Consider the following 17,639-nt stretch of genomic DNA (forward strand, 5'->3'; position numbering starts at 1 on the left):
TGATATTATTTTTTCATTTTATGCAACTTTTACCTCAAAGAATTTTGTTTGTACATACATTGATAAATTAATTTCTGTTGTCTCGTGTGTCCGGTGACATAGTATACAATGTAATTTTGTATGAATTAATTTACATTTTTATAAATTTGATGATTTGTGACACATGTTTTATGATTTCCATATCACATTTTGAAAATACGATTGTTTTATGAGACCCGAGCAGTTAACCTTTGAACTTTTTAAACCTCAGCACAGAAGAGTTCGTCCGACTTGACGTTCGAGGCAAAATGGCCGCCCCCAGAAAGCACGGATATCCATCGGTTAAAGTGGCAGATATTACTGTCCAGGATGATTCGTCGGACAGTGATGCCGAAACGGAACCAGCTAAAGTTTTCCACAGACGCATATCAACTAACCGAGCTATAAAATCGTCTGTAAGTATATATACTTCCATTTTATGGTAACAAGAAATTGCAGAATCGAGTCGAATGTGTGTGCACCGCGTCGGGCGTCTGTTTACTATGAGAACACCTACCGGACGATTCTTTATTAAACGGGCACCTGTTGTGGTTTGTGTTGAAAGGTTACATGTTTTTTACATCAATATTTTGAATGGACAAAACGGGTGTTGTTTAACGTTTCTCTCATTCTTCACCGTTTCTGTTATAAGCGAAGCACGTGCCACTCATGCCTCGTTGCACATGTCAGTTTGACGAGACGATAGGAGATTGCACGAGAATCTCGTAATGCATGTGCAGTCACGTGCATGTTAGCGAATGTAGGTTATGCGATTTCTGCCAAAGACATCTTTATATACAATATGTGTGAACGGTTCTCTTATCGTTTAATGGCAATAACATTTCTCAGGCCAAATAAAACATCCTCTGGCACTGAAAACAATTGAAGTGGAGTATTAGCGTATCAACATGGTCAATGAATGTATTTGAACTGATTTTGACAGCAGTACATTTTAAACACATTAATTGCACATACAGGAAAGAAAACAGGGCACCTTATATTTTGTGTGAAACTACCCTAATGTATTAATTACCTGTATACTGTAAGGTATATTATTCAGTTTACTTGTGATCTGTGACTGTTGTTAAAGAAAGCGATTGATGGAGAAATTGATCTTCCCCAACCATGTTTTGTTATTAATTATTGATGCCCATAGGAGATAATTTTGGAAGCTGCCTACTACCATCACTTGTATTGAAGTCTAGTAAAAAATCAAGGCTGTTAAAAAGATATTTATTTTGTTTACAACTTAAACTTTACAAATACAACTCAATCTCTGCAAAACACCTTGAAGTCCAACAGAACCAGTTAAAATGTTTGAAGGAACAGCAGATCAACTACTTGCTTCCCTTTTATAAAAACAACAACTGAATGATGTTTTTTTCAGTTACCTGAGAACTGACAATGTATATTGTAGACTTCCACATAAGGGACTGGTCAGTTATTATGAAGTGATTTGTGACATGGAAAATTATTATCATCATCATCAAAGTGTTTATTACATATGAAGGTCACAGGCCCATATACATATTAATATACATATTCTAAACAGGTATGAAGGCATGAACGAAAAGAGGAAAATAATTTCTGAAAAATTCATAGCATTTACCTGTCTACCTGCATAGATTATCTTACACCCCCAGTGAAAAATATCAGTAACATGTATATGTATAGCTGTACTGGAATTATTTAGAATTTTAATACCTGTTTCTATTTTTCTAACTTTTCTCTCATTTTGTATGCATAGTCGATAAAACGAGCTAGATTATTTATGTCTTCAGTTTTGTTTTGCTTAAGGATATTGCTAAATGATATCATATTAACTTGCAAAATCTTAGGCAAAAATCTACCCGAAGTTCTTTATAAAGCTGGACATTTCAGCAAAATGTTTTTTTCAGTTACCTGAAACTGACAAATGTATATTGTAGACTTCTACATAAGGGACTACCGCCTCCGTGGTGTAGTGGTTAGAGCGTCCGCCCGGAGAGCGGAAGGTCGCGGGATCGATCCCCGACCGCGTCAAACCAAAAGACGTTGAAATATGGTACTTGTTGGTCCCTGCCTGGCGCTCGGCATTAATGGTTACAACAAGTACTGGTCGGCTCGGAGTCAGTATAATGTGTCTGAGTGGGGTATTCATGCTTCACTGCGGCATGGTATCTCAGTGGGCTAGCACTATAAAACCAGCTTCAGTCTGGGCTAGTACAAGCAGCCGCACATACACATACACACGCATGCACGTCGTCATATGAGCGAAATCTTCTCAAGCACGACGTAAAGCCCAATTTCACCTCACCTCACATAAGGGACTGGTCAGTTTGTATGAAGGGATTTGTGACGTGGAAAATTAGCATTTCCACAGTATACCACTGTATGAACCTCCAATTTTTGGTAATTTTTGTCTTTCCCCCTCCAGAGAGCAAGTTATAATTGTTTTGAATAAATAGAATTATCATGTTTTCATATTCCCTACCTCTACTTTCTGCCATATTTCTCTGCTAAATCTTGATCCTCCTCTTTCACTGCTATCTTTCTCATAACCACACAACCTTAATCTCACTAGACTACCCTATCTCCACCCCCACCCCACATATAACTATTGTTGTGACATATTCCGAACTATTGTTTACCAAATGTTTGTAGAAAGAAGAGAAACTCCACATCTTCATTAATCAGTAGTTGTAATATAAATAATATTTTTGATTGATAAACTCATGAGCCAAGCAAGCCAGAAGTTCATCAGCTTGCCATTAATCTCCACAGGGTTTCTCTTTTGTTTTAATTCTAGCACAATCAATTTCATGGCTTTTCCACTGAACCTAAATTTATAGAATTAGCATAAATATTCAGAGGAGGATGAGTGTTAATTGCAATATGTCTGAATTGATAGATATGTACCCCTCCTACGTGAGCCATGTATTGTCATATTGTGTTGGGCATTGTTTAATGTTAGATACATATATGTCAATGATTGTTAAATTAATCATTGTATAATACCACATTGAGTTAAACCTGTATTGGATCCGTATATAAGGAGGCAGCCATTGGATTTTCAAGGTGAGGGGAGGGAGTAGGTTTTCAGATTTACATATTTTAGGAGCTCAGATGATTTTGTTCTGCAACAAACAGGTGCTTGATGTTTTTTTCATAATAGAAATAAGGCAGTGTATTATTTGGAAGACTGACTGACTGACTGAGTTCGGTTTTACGCCGCTTTTAGCAATATTCCAGTAACATCACGGCGGGGGACACCAGAAATGGGCTTCACACATTGTACCCATGTGGGGATTCGAACCCGGGTCTTCGGTGTGACGAGCCAACGCTTTTACCAGTAGACTACCCACCTCCCCTTATTTGGAAGAAGGCATTGGGGAAGCCTAATGGATAAAGTGTCTGCTCATCATGCTGAAGACCCGGGTTCAATCCCCACATGGGTACAATGTGTGAAGCCTATTTCTGGTGTACCCTGTCGATATTGCTGGAATATCACTCACTCACTCACTCTTTGGGAGAAGGGCTAAAAATGTTTGGACTGAGTGACTGACTGAGTTTAGTTTTACGCCGCTTTAAGCAATATTCCAGCAACATCACGGCTGGGAACACCAGAAATGGGCTTCACACATTGTACCCATGTGGGGATTCGAAGCCGAGTCTTCGGAGTGATGAGCCAAAGCTTTAACCACTAGGCTACCCCAGCGCCCCAAAAATGTTTTGAGGCATAGGTGGTGTGTGATTTTTGTAAATTCTCCAACCAATGTCACTCTCCGGCGCAGTGATGACTTAGCATAACATCACTGCCACAGGCTAATTTGCATATCACGTGACCAGACTTTTTCTCTTGTTTGTAAACAAACGCGCATATTCATAATAAGAAGAGGCTGGCCTTACGCAAGCTTTTCAGCGCACTCTTCACAATATTTTACATTGTTACATATATATTCTTCCACAACTGCGACAGTAAGGTTTATGACAGTACATATTTAGATCTCAAATTGGCTGCATCGTTTGTTCTCAGTCGGCTTCGATGACAGCACGTGGAGCCGTACAACCTATGTAAACAAAGGATCGTTACGCAAATCGAAATAGTGTTACATATTTTAGGATATTTTCTCAGTGAAACTAAACCATTCTATCAAAGATGTTTAATTAGATGTGTAGACTCGTCAAAAATAAAAGAGTTAAGAAATATGTACATTATATTGAATGGACGGTGCAAGATGTGACGAATCGTCACATCTTTCTGGCCTGCGGCAGAGGTACTATGCTGGCTGGCCGCATGGAACTCTGGGTAGGAGAGTGAACCAATGTGTGATAATTCTGTAAACAATTATGGAAAGTTTTCACTTGAGTTTCAAGAATTTCCTAGATTTCCACCTGTTTCCCTGGCATTTTTCAAAATTGTCCATGGATAGATTAGCTTGTTGAAGTGAATCAGAATATCATTTTTGTGTAAACATAGACATGCATTTTTGGTAAACGATAATCACCTACTCTTCTAAATAAAATAAGGATATTGATTTCATTTAATCATTTTGCAAAACTTAAAATGTTAAGTGATCACTTATAAAATATTTTTCTTACGAATAAAACAAAAATCTACCTAAAATAATTATTTGAATAATGTAATTAATTCAGTGCTATTCAAATCAAATATGTCTGTGGTCAAAGTGTTTAATAACTGGAAATGCTTCTGTGAAATGCACCAAAATATATAGTTATGAAAGAATGGTCTTTGACTGCGTGATGAAAACCTGCAATGTTTTTCACAAATTCTTTGTTAGAAAAATGACAAAATCTGCTCATGGGATCTTCCAAAAGACAGGTACATCTGCACTGAATGGGTATTTCTGCAAAATATTCTGCGTGAGCTACAGTGGGGCCTGACATGTACAGTGTTCATTGTTACTTGTTGAGATGTCGGCACATGAGTGTTTAGATGCTTGAGGTGTCAAGAATCTGTGTTTGGTCAGTTATTTTACCCAGAATTCTCCACATCATTAATTCTATCAAATATCCTCGAGGTCTCAGATTCTACCCAGAATCCTCCAGGTCAGGTAATTCAACCCCTGAATCCTCGAGGTCAGGTAATTCAACCCCTGAATCCTCCAGATCAGGTAATTCAACCCCTAAATCCTTCAGGTCAGGTAATTCAACCCCAAATCCTCCAGGTCAGGTAATTCAACCCCTGAATCCTCCAGGTCAGGTAATTCAACCCCTGAATCCTCCAGGTCAGGTAATTCAACCCCAAATCCTCCAGGTCAGGTAATTCAACCCCTGAATCCTCCAGGTCAGGTAATTCAACCCCTGAATCCTCCAGGTCAGGTAATTCAACCCCAAATCCTCCAGGTCAGGTAATTCAACCCCTGAATCCTCCAGGTCAGGTAATTCAACCCCTGAATCCTCCAGGTCAGGTAATTCAACCCCTGAATCCTCCAGGTCAGGTAATTCAACCCCCTGAATCCTCCAGGTCAGGTAATTCAACCCCTGAATCCCCTCCAGGTCAGGTAATTCAACCCCTGAATCCTCCAGGTCAGGTAATTCAACCCCAAATCCTCCAGGTCAGGTAATTCAACCCCCAAATCCTCCAGGTCAGGTAATTCAACCCCTGAATCCTCCAGGTCAGGTAATTCAACCCCTGAATCCTCCAGGTCAGGTAATTCAACCCCTGAATCCTCCAGGTCAGGTAATTCAACCCCTGAATCCTCCAGGTCAGGTAATTCAACCCCAAATCCTCCAGGTCAGGTAATTCAACCCCCAAATCCTCCAGGTCAGGTAATTCAACCCCTGAATCCTCCAGGTCAGGTAATTCAACCCCCAATTCCTCCAGGTCAGGTAATTCAACCCCCAATTCCTCCAGGTCAGGTAATTCAACCCCTGAATCCTCCAGGTCAGGTAATTCAACCCCTGAATCCTCCAGGTCAGGTAATTCAACCCTCAAATCCTCCTGGTCATAATTTTAACTAAGGATCTCCCACGTTAATAATTCTACCCCAGGTTGATATTTCCTCCCGATCATCTTTAAATGTTCCCCAGAATTTTGAAGGTTGTAATTTTACTCCTGAGTGTCCCAGCTCAGTATCATTGCCCCAGAATCTCCCAGGGTGGTCGTGCAGCCAGTCATGCTTCCTTACATCAGCTGCTTTATCTAATTCATTTATTTTCTGGGAAGAATTGAAATGATCATTATTGATCATGGAGCCCATCGATATGAATATTGACAATGAGAGTGAATGACAACGAGCACTGTCAATAAGCCATGTGAACTTAGTTTAAACTGTCCTCAGGCTGAAGCCGTGAGTTATTGCTCTACTGCTCCACGCAGTTTGGGTACAACAATACTTACAGATATTCAATTACACTCCCAGATCCTTAGGGGCCAGCCATTTTAGTTTCTTGGGACGAGCTTGGAGTCTTTTTGAAATAAAGATTGGTTTCATAAGCATAAAGACTAAACAAAAACAATCAAAGTCAGATGAAATTTCCTGTTTCCACATTTAATGTTAAACTTAATTGTTATCTATTTAGTCTTCGTACAATATACAGGAATACTGTATTATGACAACTTTGTTGTGAGGAGTGTGTCAGTCAGTAAGATTGTATTCCAGCATTATCACTGTAGAGGACATAAGAAAGAGGCTTCACGCACTGAACACCGACCTTCTGTGTGAGGAGCGAACGCTTTAACCACTAGGCTACTATACCCTACTTTCCCTCTTGTGACGTGTATGATAGGAGTACTGACAACTAGTGTTGGGAATTGGTTAAAATCTCATAATTGATGATCGGTTCATAACAACCGATCAATCATCGAAAAATAATTGGTTAGCGTCATTTATGCAATTTGTTAATGTAAAAAAAAATAAGGAAAAAAACGTAGTTCTTTTTGAGTTTTTGGGGCAAAATTTCACATCTTTAACGGATGCTAGTATGTTAGGAACATAAATTTCTTTGAGTCTTTAAGATAAATTGGAACGAGCTTGTAGTGCTTATGAAATATAACAGACAAAACCAGCCTTGTGAAAAATACTGTTAATGAAATTAAGTGTTCCAGAATTGTTTGTTTTTGATTATGAGAAAACATGATTGATTACTTGGTCGTTTAGTCACTGCGACCAATCTTCGATTATTTCAATTAATCGGACCACCACTACTGACTACAATAATACTCTGTAGTTATCACGAGCTGAGACAGGCATTTACTTATAATTATTATGACAGTTATACTATCTTGTCTCAGCAATACTATTTTATGACAGAACTATTTTGTGCCAACTCTACTTTTATGAAATCCAGCAATTTAAAGCGTGATCACTTGACCAATAAAATTTACAAATGACCGATATTTGAAATGCTATCCAGTGTTTCTGCTGGCATTTTTACAGCTGAAAATTGTGACTAGCGGTCATTTGTAAATTTTACCAGTCAAGCAATCACGCTTTTCATTATGCTCGATACCTTGTACCAAAACCACAAATCAGAAATGTAGAGGGTATCACAATGCATCGATACTCAGGGTTTTACATGACGCGTGATTCCTGCGTATTTGACGCAACAATTTTGTAAATGACCCTCAAAATATTATCATACGAGTCAAGCTTGACGCAAGTTTTATGGGTGGCCCTCACAATTCAGTTCAATAAAATCGATTTGATAAGCAAAAAAAAGATATTGTTCGATGATAGTTTGACTTTTACAGAGCTGTCAGATTATTCCAGTGAACTCAGAGGAGACAGTAATCCTGACTGTGTGAATTGAACAATGCTGTAGTTTCATTTGGTGGCGTGACATAGACAGTTACATACTGAGAATGATTAACACAAAGAAATATTAAAATTTTCATGACTCCCAAATATTTAAAATGACTCCCCAAAATAAATATTGTGAGTCACCATGACACCCATTTTTAAAAGTCTGTGTAAAACCCTGAATGCTGCTATTTTTAGCCAGGGTATTTTTTTAAGGAGAAATAAAATTGACCAAAATTTGCGGACATGGTTTTCCAAAACTCTGGTACATACACCTCGGTCATGTCATTGTAGAACCGGACAAAATCCACCCTAAGAAAAAAGCAGAAATGAATTTTTTTTTCATAATCATTTTCGAGGAGAAACATAAAATTGACATAGGTAATTAGAAAATTGATTTTAAAATTTTGCAAAAACATCTTAATTTTTAAGGGGATTACGGACATGGTCACTGACAAATGCCTTTGAAATTACAACAGGGACAAATGCTATCTGCTTGAGAAAAACAACTTGATCAAAGATCAGGACACACTAAAACAAAGCAATTTGAGTAGGGTGGATTTTGTCCATTTTTGATAAGAAGAAATTTTGTCTGGCAATGGGGTGGATTTTGTCCGGTCACCGGTCACAATATCCAGCTGTAAAACATGCCAGTGGAAACACTGCACCCAATGCTTGTCTCCCTATGGGGCTTCTTGGACAGAACGGGCTGGGGGTAGCCTAGTTGTTAAAGCCAACGTTGGCTCATCACGCCGAAAACCCGGGTTCGAATCCCCACCTGGGTACAATGTGTGAAGCCCATTTCTGGTGTCCCCACCGTGATATTGCTGGAATATTGCTAAAACTTAAAAGCGAGGTAAAACCAAACTCAGTCAGTCAGTCAGCCCAGGACGCAGGATGAAGCAGTGGAAAGACACCATAGCAAGGTTCATGCTGATAGTGAAACGTTCACCTCACAGCAAGTCATGAATGTTTGTAAATGTTACTGTGAAACGAGACAAATGTTGGATAACAACTTATTTATTTGTTTCTCAAAACGTTTCTGAGTAAGTTCTTGCCCCTTCTTCAGGTGGTTAATGATCATAGTAACATGTGACAGTTTCAACATAGAACTGAGGTAGCCTTCTCACATTGAGGGTTATGTTGTTACGGCTGTTACACCATTATGCCTTCTGACATTGAGGTTTATGTTGTTACGGCTGTTACACCATTATGCCTTCTGACATTGAGGGTTATGTTGTTACGGCTGTTACACCATTATGCCTTCTGACATTGAGGGTTATGTTGTTACGGCTGTTACACCATTATGCCTTCTGACATTGAGGGTTATGTTGTTGTGACGGCTGTTACACCATTATGCCTTCTGACATTGAGGGTTATGTTGTTACGGCTGTTACACCATTATGCCTTCTGACATTGAGGGTTATGTTGTTACGGCTGTTACACCATTATGCCTTCTGACATTGAGGGTTATGTTGTTACGGCGGCTGTTACACCATTATGCCTTCTGACATTGAGGGTTATGTTGTTGTGGTTACGGCTGTTACACCATTATGCCTTCTGACATTGAGGGTTATGTTGTTCTGGGGCTGGCTGTTACACCATTATGCCTTCTGACATTGAGGGTTTATGTTGTTGTGGGCTGTTACACCATTATGCCTTCTGACATTGAGGGTTATGTGTTGTTTACGGCTGTTACACCATTATGCCTTCTGACATTGAGGGTTATGTTGTTGTGACGGCTGTTACACCATTATGCCTTCTGACATTGAGGGTTATGTTGTTGTGACGGCTGTTACACCATTATGCCTTCTGACATTGAGGTTTATGTTGTTGTGACGGCTGTTACACCATTATGCCTTCTGACATTGAGGTTTATGTTGTTGACTGACGGCTGTTACACCATTATGCCTTCTGACATTGAGGGTTATGTTGTTACGGCTGTTACACCATTATGCCTTCTGACATTGAGGGTTATGTTGTTGTTACGGCTGTTACACCATTATGCCTTCTGACATTGAGGTTTATGTTGTTGTGTTACACCATTATGCCTTCTGACATTGAGGTTTATGTTGTTGTTACGGCTGTTACACCATTATGCCTTCTGACATTGAGGGTTATGTTGTTGTGACGGCTGTTACACCATTATGCCTTCTGACATTGAGGTTTATGTTGTTACGGCTGTTGCCTCGTTGTGCCCGTTAGCTGAACGTTAATTATGGCTGCAGCTGATGGACACTGGTCAACACTAAGTACCTGCTGACTGCTGACAGGACACAGGAAGGCGGCCATTACCGCTGTGCTGACCCAGCGGCCAGATTGCCGGGATACTGACGGTGACCTCATTCCCATGTCACACCCAGACCTCAACATGGAAGCCAACATGTGCCATTTTATCACCTCATATAGGAGGTGATGCTACCTGTCCTCATCAGATGGTCCATTGGATTTGGGGTGTAGGTGGTACAGGTGTTGGCAGGTGTTGACAGTTGGGATTACACTAAGGCTTAGTGTTTGAAAATATTTAATTTTGAAACAAACAGCACCATTGAAATTATCAAGGAGCCCAAGTTTAAATGGGAAATTCAGAACTGAACCTGTGGAACATCTAGACTTGTTTCATTTGTGACTATGGCATAACAGTTGGCAGAAGGGAAAAGATCTGCTTGAGGGACTATGAGGGCAGACTCAGGTTTTGAGTGGCGATGGGGGAAATTGGAGCTGTAACTTTTAAAGCGTGCATTGTCATTCACAAACAGTCACGGTAATAATAAACATGGTCATATTAACAATAAACATGGCCCAAGGAACAAAACCCCTTGGTTGGGCTGCGTGGACTGTGTTTGGGTCATAGTTGGGCCTTGGTTGGGCTGTGTGGACTGTGTTTGGATCATAGTTGGGCCTTGGTTGGGCTGCGTGGACTGTGTTTGGGTCATAGTTGGGCCTTGGTTGGGCTGCATGGACTGTGTTTGGGTCATAGTAGGGCCTTGGTTGGGCTGCATGGACTGTGTTTGGGTCATAGTTGGGCCTTGGTTGGGCTGTGAGGACTGGTTGGGTCATAGTTGGGCCTTGGTTGGGCTGTTGGTGGGTCATAGTTGGGCCTTGGTTGGGCTGTTGGTGGGTCATAGTTGGGCCTTGGTTGGGCTGTTGGTGGGTCATGGGCCTTGGTTGGGCTGTGGATGGGTCATTTGTCTTTATAACAAATCAGACAGGAATGAACATGTACCATGGTCCAAACATAGCCCATAGACACATTAATCCCTGTCTGATTTGTTGTAAATAGAAATGCATTTGACCAGAATAGATTGATTGTTCAACTTTCATCAACAATTTAAGAAAAACAGATATTTCGGTTTTATTATTCATAGTTTAGTTTTTACAGAAAAAAATGTCAAGACACATATGTAGTTTAATTGTCAGTAGATGTGGTTGATAGGTGGATGTTTAGGACTACATAACTATTATACATACTGATGGGAACACACTGCTTGTTCTGGGCTTACTTGCCTACATGGCCTACTTGATACATCATTAACCCGTGAAGGTCCGGGTTAGAATTTGTCTTCAGCAACCCATGCTTGTCATAAGAGGCAACTAACGGGATCGGGTGGTCAGGCTCGCTGACTTGGTTAACACATGCCATCGTATCCCAATTTCATAAGTCGATGCTTATGCTGTTGATCAATGGATTGCCTGGTCCAGATTCGATTTTATTTACAGACTGTCGCCATATAGCTGGAATATTGCTGAGTTCGGCTTTAAACAACCAACCAACAAAACAAAAACATCATTTGTATGGAGATTGGAAGGTCCCTGGCCAAGATGTTAAAAAATGATGCTTGTTTTTACCCTGCCTGGAAGCTGGTTATTAGGACCAGCACTGGTTGACTTGGAGTTCGTATATTGTGTTGGTGTGTGGTAGCCATGGTCATCTCTGGCATTGGTCTCAGAAGGCTGAACCTGTGAAACTGACCTTAGTCCAAACAAGCATATGCATGCATGTTGCCAAGGAAGTGCAATAATCTTGAAACTGAAAGTGACGTTAAAACACATTTCACCACATCTCATCTTGGGAAAGTAACGAAATTACTTCCAGAAGAAAGTCTTTGTAGAAGAGAGAAGTGAATTGTCTAATCATGGTAATAAGAGCTTTCATGGACTCTGTGATAAGTCTCGGTGTTTGGTAGTGAGGCAAGTGGGGAATATAATCTAATAATCAATTATTTACATGCTTATGAGTCTTTGTTTGATAGCACCAAATCCATGCATGCCAGTGTCATGAAGGTGTGATCTTGAGTGACCTACATCACTGTAACGAGTTTCAGCTCACACAATAGAACCTGTTAATGAAATGCCAAGTTTAGGAGTCTTGCAGTATGTTCCGTACCATTCTCTTCTGAGTAACTGACGAAATGCTGGGTGGTGATAAACTGCTTTTGAGGCTAATTTTAGTATTTGTTCTCAATCATGATTGAAAACAGATCTAGCAGGAGAAAAAGCTGTCTATTGTTGTAACACATGTTTGATAAGTTTGAACCAAATGGACTAGTCACATAGCATTCATTGAACAATGTTGAAGGGAAGTCCGCCGTGAGAGACATGCCATACTGTGTAGCTTTAACCACTGACCATCATATGTTCCTGGTGCTTGGGCCTACGATATCAAGAAGAGAATGATTATTCTTGGAATAATGGAACAGTGTTGTTTTCTCCCTTTGACTACAATAGTTGTTTGTTTTTTCACTCTATCTACTGAAGACAAATGGGTTTTAGATAACAGGTAACGTGTCCATAGAAACAATGATATGTTTTGTTAGTGATGGTAACCATGGTAACACTGATACAACCTGTTCGTGAGTCATGTGTGTGCTGAGTTGATGAGACCAATAGAATACCTAGTTGATGACCCAAGAAGATGATAACATAGTGAAGACCCATATGATATTGTAGTGAAGACCTATATGATAACATAGTGAAGACCCATATGATAACATAGGAAGACCCATATAACAGTGAAGACCCATATAACAGTGAAGACCCATATGATAACATAGTGAAGACCCATATGATATTGTAGTGAAGACCTATATGATAACATAGTGAAGACCCATATGATAACATACGGAATACCCATATAACAGTGAAGACCCATATGATAATGTAGTGAAGACCCATATGATAACATAGTGAAGACCCATACGATAACATAGTGAAGACCCATATGATAATGTAGTGAAGACCTATATGATAACAGTGAAGTGAAGACCCATATAACAGTGAAGACCCATATGATAACATAGAGAAGAGCCCATATGATAACATAGAGAAGAGCTTTGCGATAACATGAGAAATACATGTTTAATGATCTGGGTAGTACCCATGAGCCTACAGAGATGACCCATGTGATAACCAAGGTAAGACCAATGTGGTGGTCTTTGGAAGACAAATTAAAGACCCAGTGACACTGGTCTTTAATTTTCAAAAGACCACAAGGCCCTGGTCGATGACCTGTGTAGGATATTACACTTACATACAAAAAATAACTGGTCGATGACCTGTTTAGGATCTTACAAGTTACATACAACAGAATGGCTGGTCGATGACCTGTGTAGGATCTCCCATACAACAGAATGGCTGGTCGATGACCTGTGTAGGATCTTACATACAACATAATGGCTGGTCGATGACCTGTGTAGGATCTTCCATACAACAGAATGGCTGGTCGATGACCTGTGTAGGATCTCCCATACAACAGAATGGCTGGTCGATGACCTGTGTAGGATCTTCCATACAACAGAATGGCTGGTTGATGACCTGTGTAGGATCTTCCATACAACAGAATGGCTGGTTGATGACCTGTGTAGGATCTTACATACAACAGAATGGCTGGTTGATGACCTGTGTAGGATCTCCCATACAACAGAATGGCTGGTCGATGACCTGTGTAGGATCTTCTTCCATACAACATAATGGCTGGTCGATGACCTGTGTAGGATCTCCCATACAACAGAATGGCTGGTTGATGACCTGTGTAGGATCTTCCATACAACAGAATGGCTGGTCGATGACCTGTGTAGGATCTTCCATACAACAGAATGGCTGGTTGATGACCTGTGTAGGATCTTCCATACAACATAATGGCTGGTCGATGACCTGTGTAGGATCTTCCATACAACAGAATGGCTGGTCGATGACCTGTGTAGGATCTTCCATACAACAGAATGGCTGGTCGATGACCTGTGTAGGATCTTCCATACAACAGAATGGCTGGTCGATGACCTGTATCTTCCATACAACAGAATGGCTGGTCGATGACCTGTGTAGGATCTTCCATACAACAGAATGGCTGGTTGATGACCTGTATCTTCCATACAACAGAATGGCTGGTCGATGACCTGTGTAGGATCTTCCATACAACAGAATGGCTGGTCGATGACCTGTGTAGGATCTGGTCCCCATCTTCCATACAACAGAATGGCTGGTCGATGACCTGTATCTCTTCCATACAACAGAATGGCTGGTCGATGACCTGTGTAGGATCTTCCATACAACAGAATGGCTGGTCGATGATGACCTGGATCTTCCATACAACAGAATGGCTGGTGGATGACCTGGCTGGTCGATGACCTGTGTAGGATCTTCCATACAACAGAATGGCTGGTCGATGACCTGTATCTTCCATACAACAGAATGGCTGGTCGATGACCTGTGTAGGATCTCCCATACAACAGAATGGCTGGTCGATGACCTGTGTAGGATCTGTGTCCATACAACAGAATGGCTGGTCGATGACCTGATGACCCAGGATCTCCCATACAACAGAATGGCTGGTCGATGACCTGTATCTTCCATACAACAGAATGGCTGGTCGATGACCTGTGTAGGATCTTCCATACAACAGAATGGCTGGTCGATGACCTGTGTAGGATCTCCCATACAACAGAATGGCTGGTTGATGACCTGTGTAGGATCTTCCATACAACAGAATGGCTGGTCGATGACCTGTATCTCCCATACAACAGAATGGCTGGTTGATGACCTGTGTATACAACAGATCTCTTCATACAACATAATGGCTGGTCGATGACCTACAACAGTGGCTGGTCGATCCTGTGTAGGATCTCCCATACAACAGAATGGCTGGTCGATGACCTGTATCTTCCATACAACAGAATGGCTGGTCGATGACCTGTGTAGGATCTTCCATACAACAGAATGGCTGGTCGATGACCTGTGTATCTTCCATACAACAGAATGGCTGGTTGATGACCTGTGTAGGATCTTCCATACAACAGAATGGCTGGTCGATGACCTGTGTAGGATCTTCCATACAACAGAATGGCTGGTCGATGACCTGTATCTTCCATACAACAGAATGGCTGGTCGATGACCTGTGTAGGATCTTCCATACAACAGAATGGCTGGTTGATGACCTGTGTAGGATCTCCCATACAACAGAATGGCTGGTCGATGACCTGTGTAGGATCTTACATACAACAGAATGGCTGGTCGATGACCTGTGGCCAGGATCTTCCATACAACAGAATGGCTGGTTGATGACCTGTGTAGGATCTTACATACAACATAATGGCTGGTCGATGACCTGTGTAGGATCTTCCATACAACAGAATGGCTGGTTGATGACCTGTGTAGGATCTTCCATACAACATAATGGCTGGTCGATGACCTGTGTAGGATCTTCCATACAACATAATGGCTGGTCGATGACCTGTGTAGGATCTTCCATACAACAGAATGGCTGGTCGATGACCTGTGTAGGATCTTCCATACAACAGAATGGCTGGTCGATGACCTGTATCTTCCATACAACAGAATGGCTGGTTGATGACCTGTGTAGGATCTTCCATACAACAGAATGGCTGGTCGATGACCTGTATCTTCCATACAACAGAATGGCTGGTCGATGACCTGTGTAGGATCTTCCATACAACAGAATGGCTGGTCGATGACCTGTGTAGGATCTTCCATACAACAGAATGGCTGGTCGATGACCTGTATCTCCCATACAACAGAATGGCTGGTCGATGACCTGTATCTCCCATACAACAGAATGGCTGGTCGATGACCTGTATCTCCCATACAACAGAATGGCTGGTCGATGACCTGTGTAGGATCTTACATACAACAGAATGGCTGGTCGATGACCTGTGTAGGATCTCCCATACAACAGAATGGCTGGTCGATGACCTGTATCTCCCATACAACAGAATGGCTGGTCGATGACCTGTATCTCCCATACAACAGAATGGCTGGTCGATGACCTGTGTAGGATCTTACATACAACAGAATGGCTGGTCGATGACCTGTGTAGGATCTCCCATACAACAGAATGGCTGGTCGATGACCTGTATCTCCCATACAACAGAATGGCTGGTCGATGACCTGTGTAGGATCTCCCATACAACAGAATGGCTGGTCGATGACCTGTGTAGGATCTTCCATACAACAGAATGGCTGGTTGATGACCTGTGTGGGATCTTCCATACAACAGCATGGCTGGTCGATGACCTGTGTAGGATCTCCCATACAACAGAATGGCTGGTCGATGACCTGTGTAGGATCTTCCATACAACAGAATGGCTGGTTGATGACCTGTGTAGGATCTCCCATACAACAGAATGGCTGGTCGATGACCTGTGTAGGATCTTCCATACAACAGAATGGCTGGTCGATGACCTGTGTAGGATCTTCCATACAACAGAATGGCATGTTGCTGAACAGGGTGATTGTTTCTTCTGGTTAATGTTTGATGACAGAAGGTTGAGGTTGTTGCGTTAGGGAGAGGTTTGAACAATGCATTATGCAAGAATCCAGATTTGCACTGATGCATGAAGAAACGGCATCGCAGATGCCTCTCGTGTGCGTGAATTACTGGACTAATTAAGTAGTCTTCATTATTGATTAGCTGCAATCTGGTGCCAAATACCAGGGTATAGTTGTGGGAGTGACAATGAAGAAGAAGATGCTATTGGATCTCTTCGTGAGCTGGATGTTTGCTGTTAAATAAAATAAAACATATTTCAACAAAACTATAATGAAACCATGCATGTCCCTAAATATAAAACATTGCATACAAATGTTAAATTTAAGAAAAAAATAGTGAGAAAAATATTGTTTTTTGGTAGTCATGACAAATATTATGGTAATTTTGTTTATTTTATACAATCTGCTTAATACAACAGCAAAGGGTTGAATTCAGAATGTCTGTATTTGTCTTAATCAAGGCAACAATTATGGTTCTTTATGTCTCCAAAACAGAACAATGAGAAGTTATGTCAAATCAGGAAATACTAAAACATCCATTTTAGCAACAAGGGCCAACAAGACCGAGCACAGGATGAACAGAGAATGAATACAGGGTCATATTGTGAAACTATACGTGTGTTGGATTCAACACCCGTCCCCTTCCTCATGCCTACAGACTGCCTCCGTGGTGTAGTGGTTAGAGCGTCTGCCCGGAGAACGGACGGTTGCGGGATCAATCCCTGACCGCATCATACCAAAAGACGTTAAAATATGGTACTTGTTGGTCCCTGGCTGGCGCTCGGTATTAATGGGTACAACAAGGACTGGTCGGCTCGGAGTCAGTATAATGTGTCTGAGTGGGGTATTCATGCTTCACTGCGGCATGGTATCTCAGTGGGCTAGCACTACAAAACCAGATATTCGACGTTAAACCTAATATCACCTCACCTTACCTCATGCCTACACCCCAGTAATTATCCAACATAACCAAACATAACTAAAAAATATAGCATAAAAATAATGGGAATCAAACTCGGACGTGTAGCCCATATTTGCTGAGCTTGATGCAGATATTCTACCTTTGGACCAATACAACAACATAAAGCCACC

At 41.2% G+C, this 17,639-nt stretch overlaps 1 protein-coding gene across 1 annotated transcript in view; it reads left to right on the forward strand.

Annotated features, from left to right (window-relative positions):
• The first annotated feature begins 256 nt into the window (after nucleotides 1-256).
• The window catches only part of LOC124266809 (diacylglycerol kinase delta-like), a 171,532-nt gene continuing 154,149 nt past the window's right edge, over nucleotides 257-17,639 (forward strand). Inside the window, 1 exon segment of the mRNA XM_046701614.1 lies at nucleotides 257-434. Coding sequence (XP_046557570.1) covers nucleotides 288-434 — 147 coding nt within the window. The 5' untranslated portion in view covers nucleotides 257-287.

This window comes from Haliotis rubra, unplaced genomic scaffold (genome assembly GCF_003918875.1).
Source record: "Haliotis rubra isolate DU_JTF1 unplaced genomic scaffold, ASM391887v1 Scf128, whole genome shotgun sequence".
In the NCBI taxonomy this organism is placed as follows: domain Eukaryota; kingdom Metazoa; phylum Mollusca; class Gastropoda; order Lepetellida; family Haliotidae; genus Haliotis; species Haliotis rubra.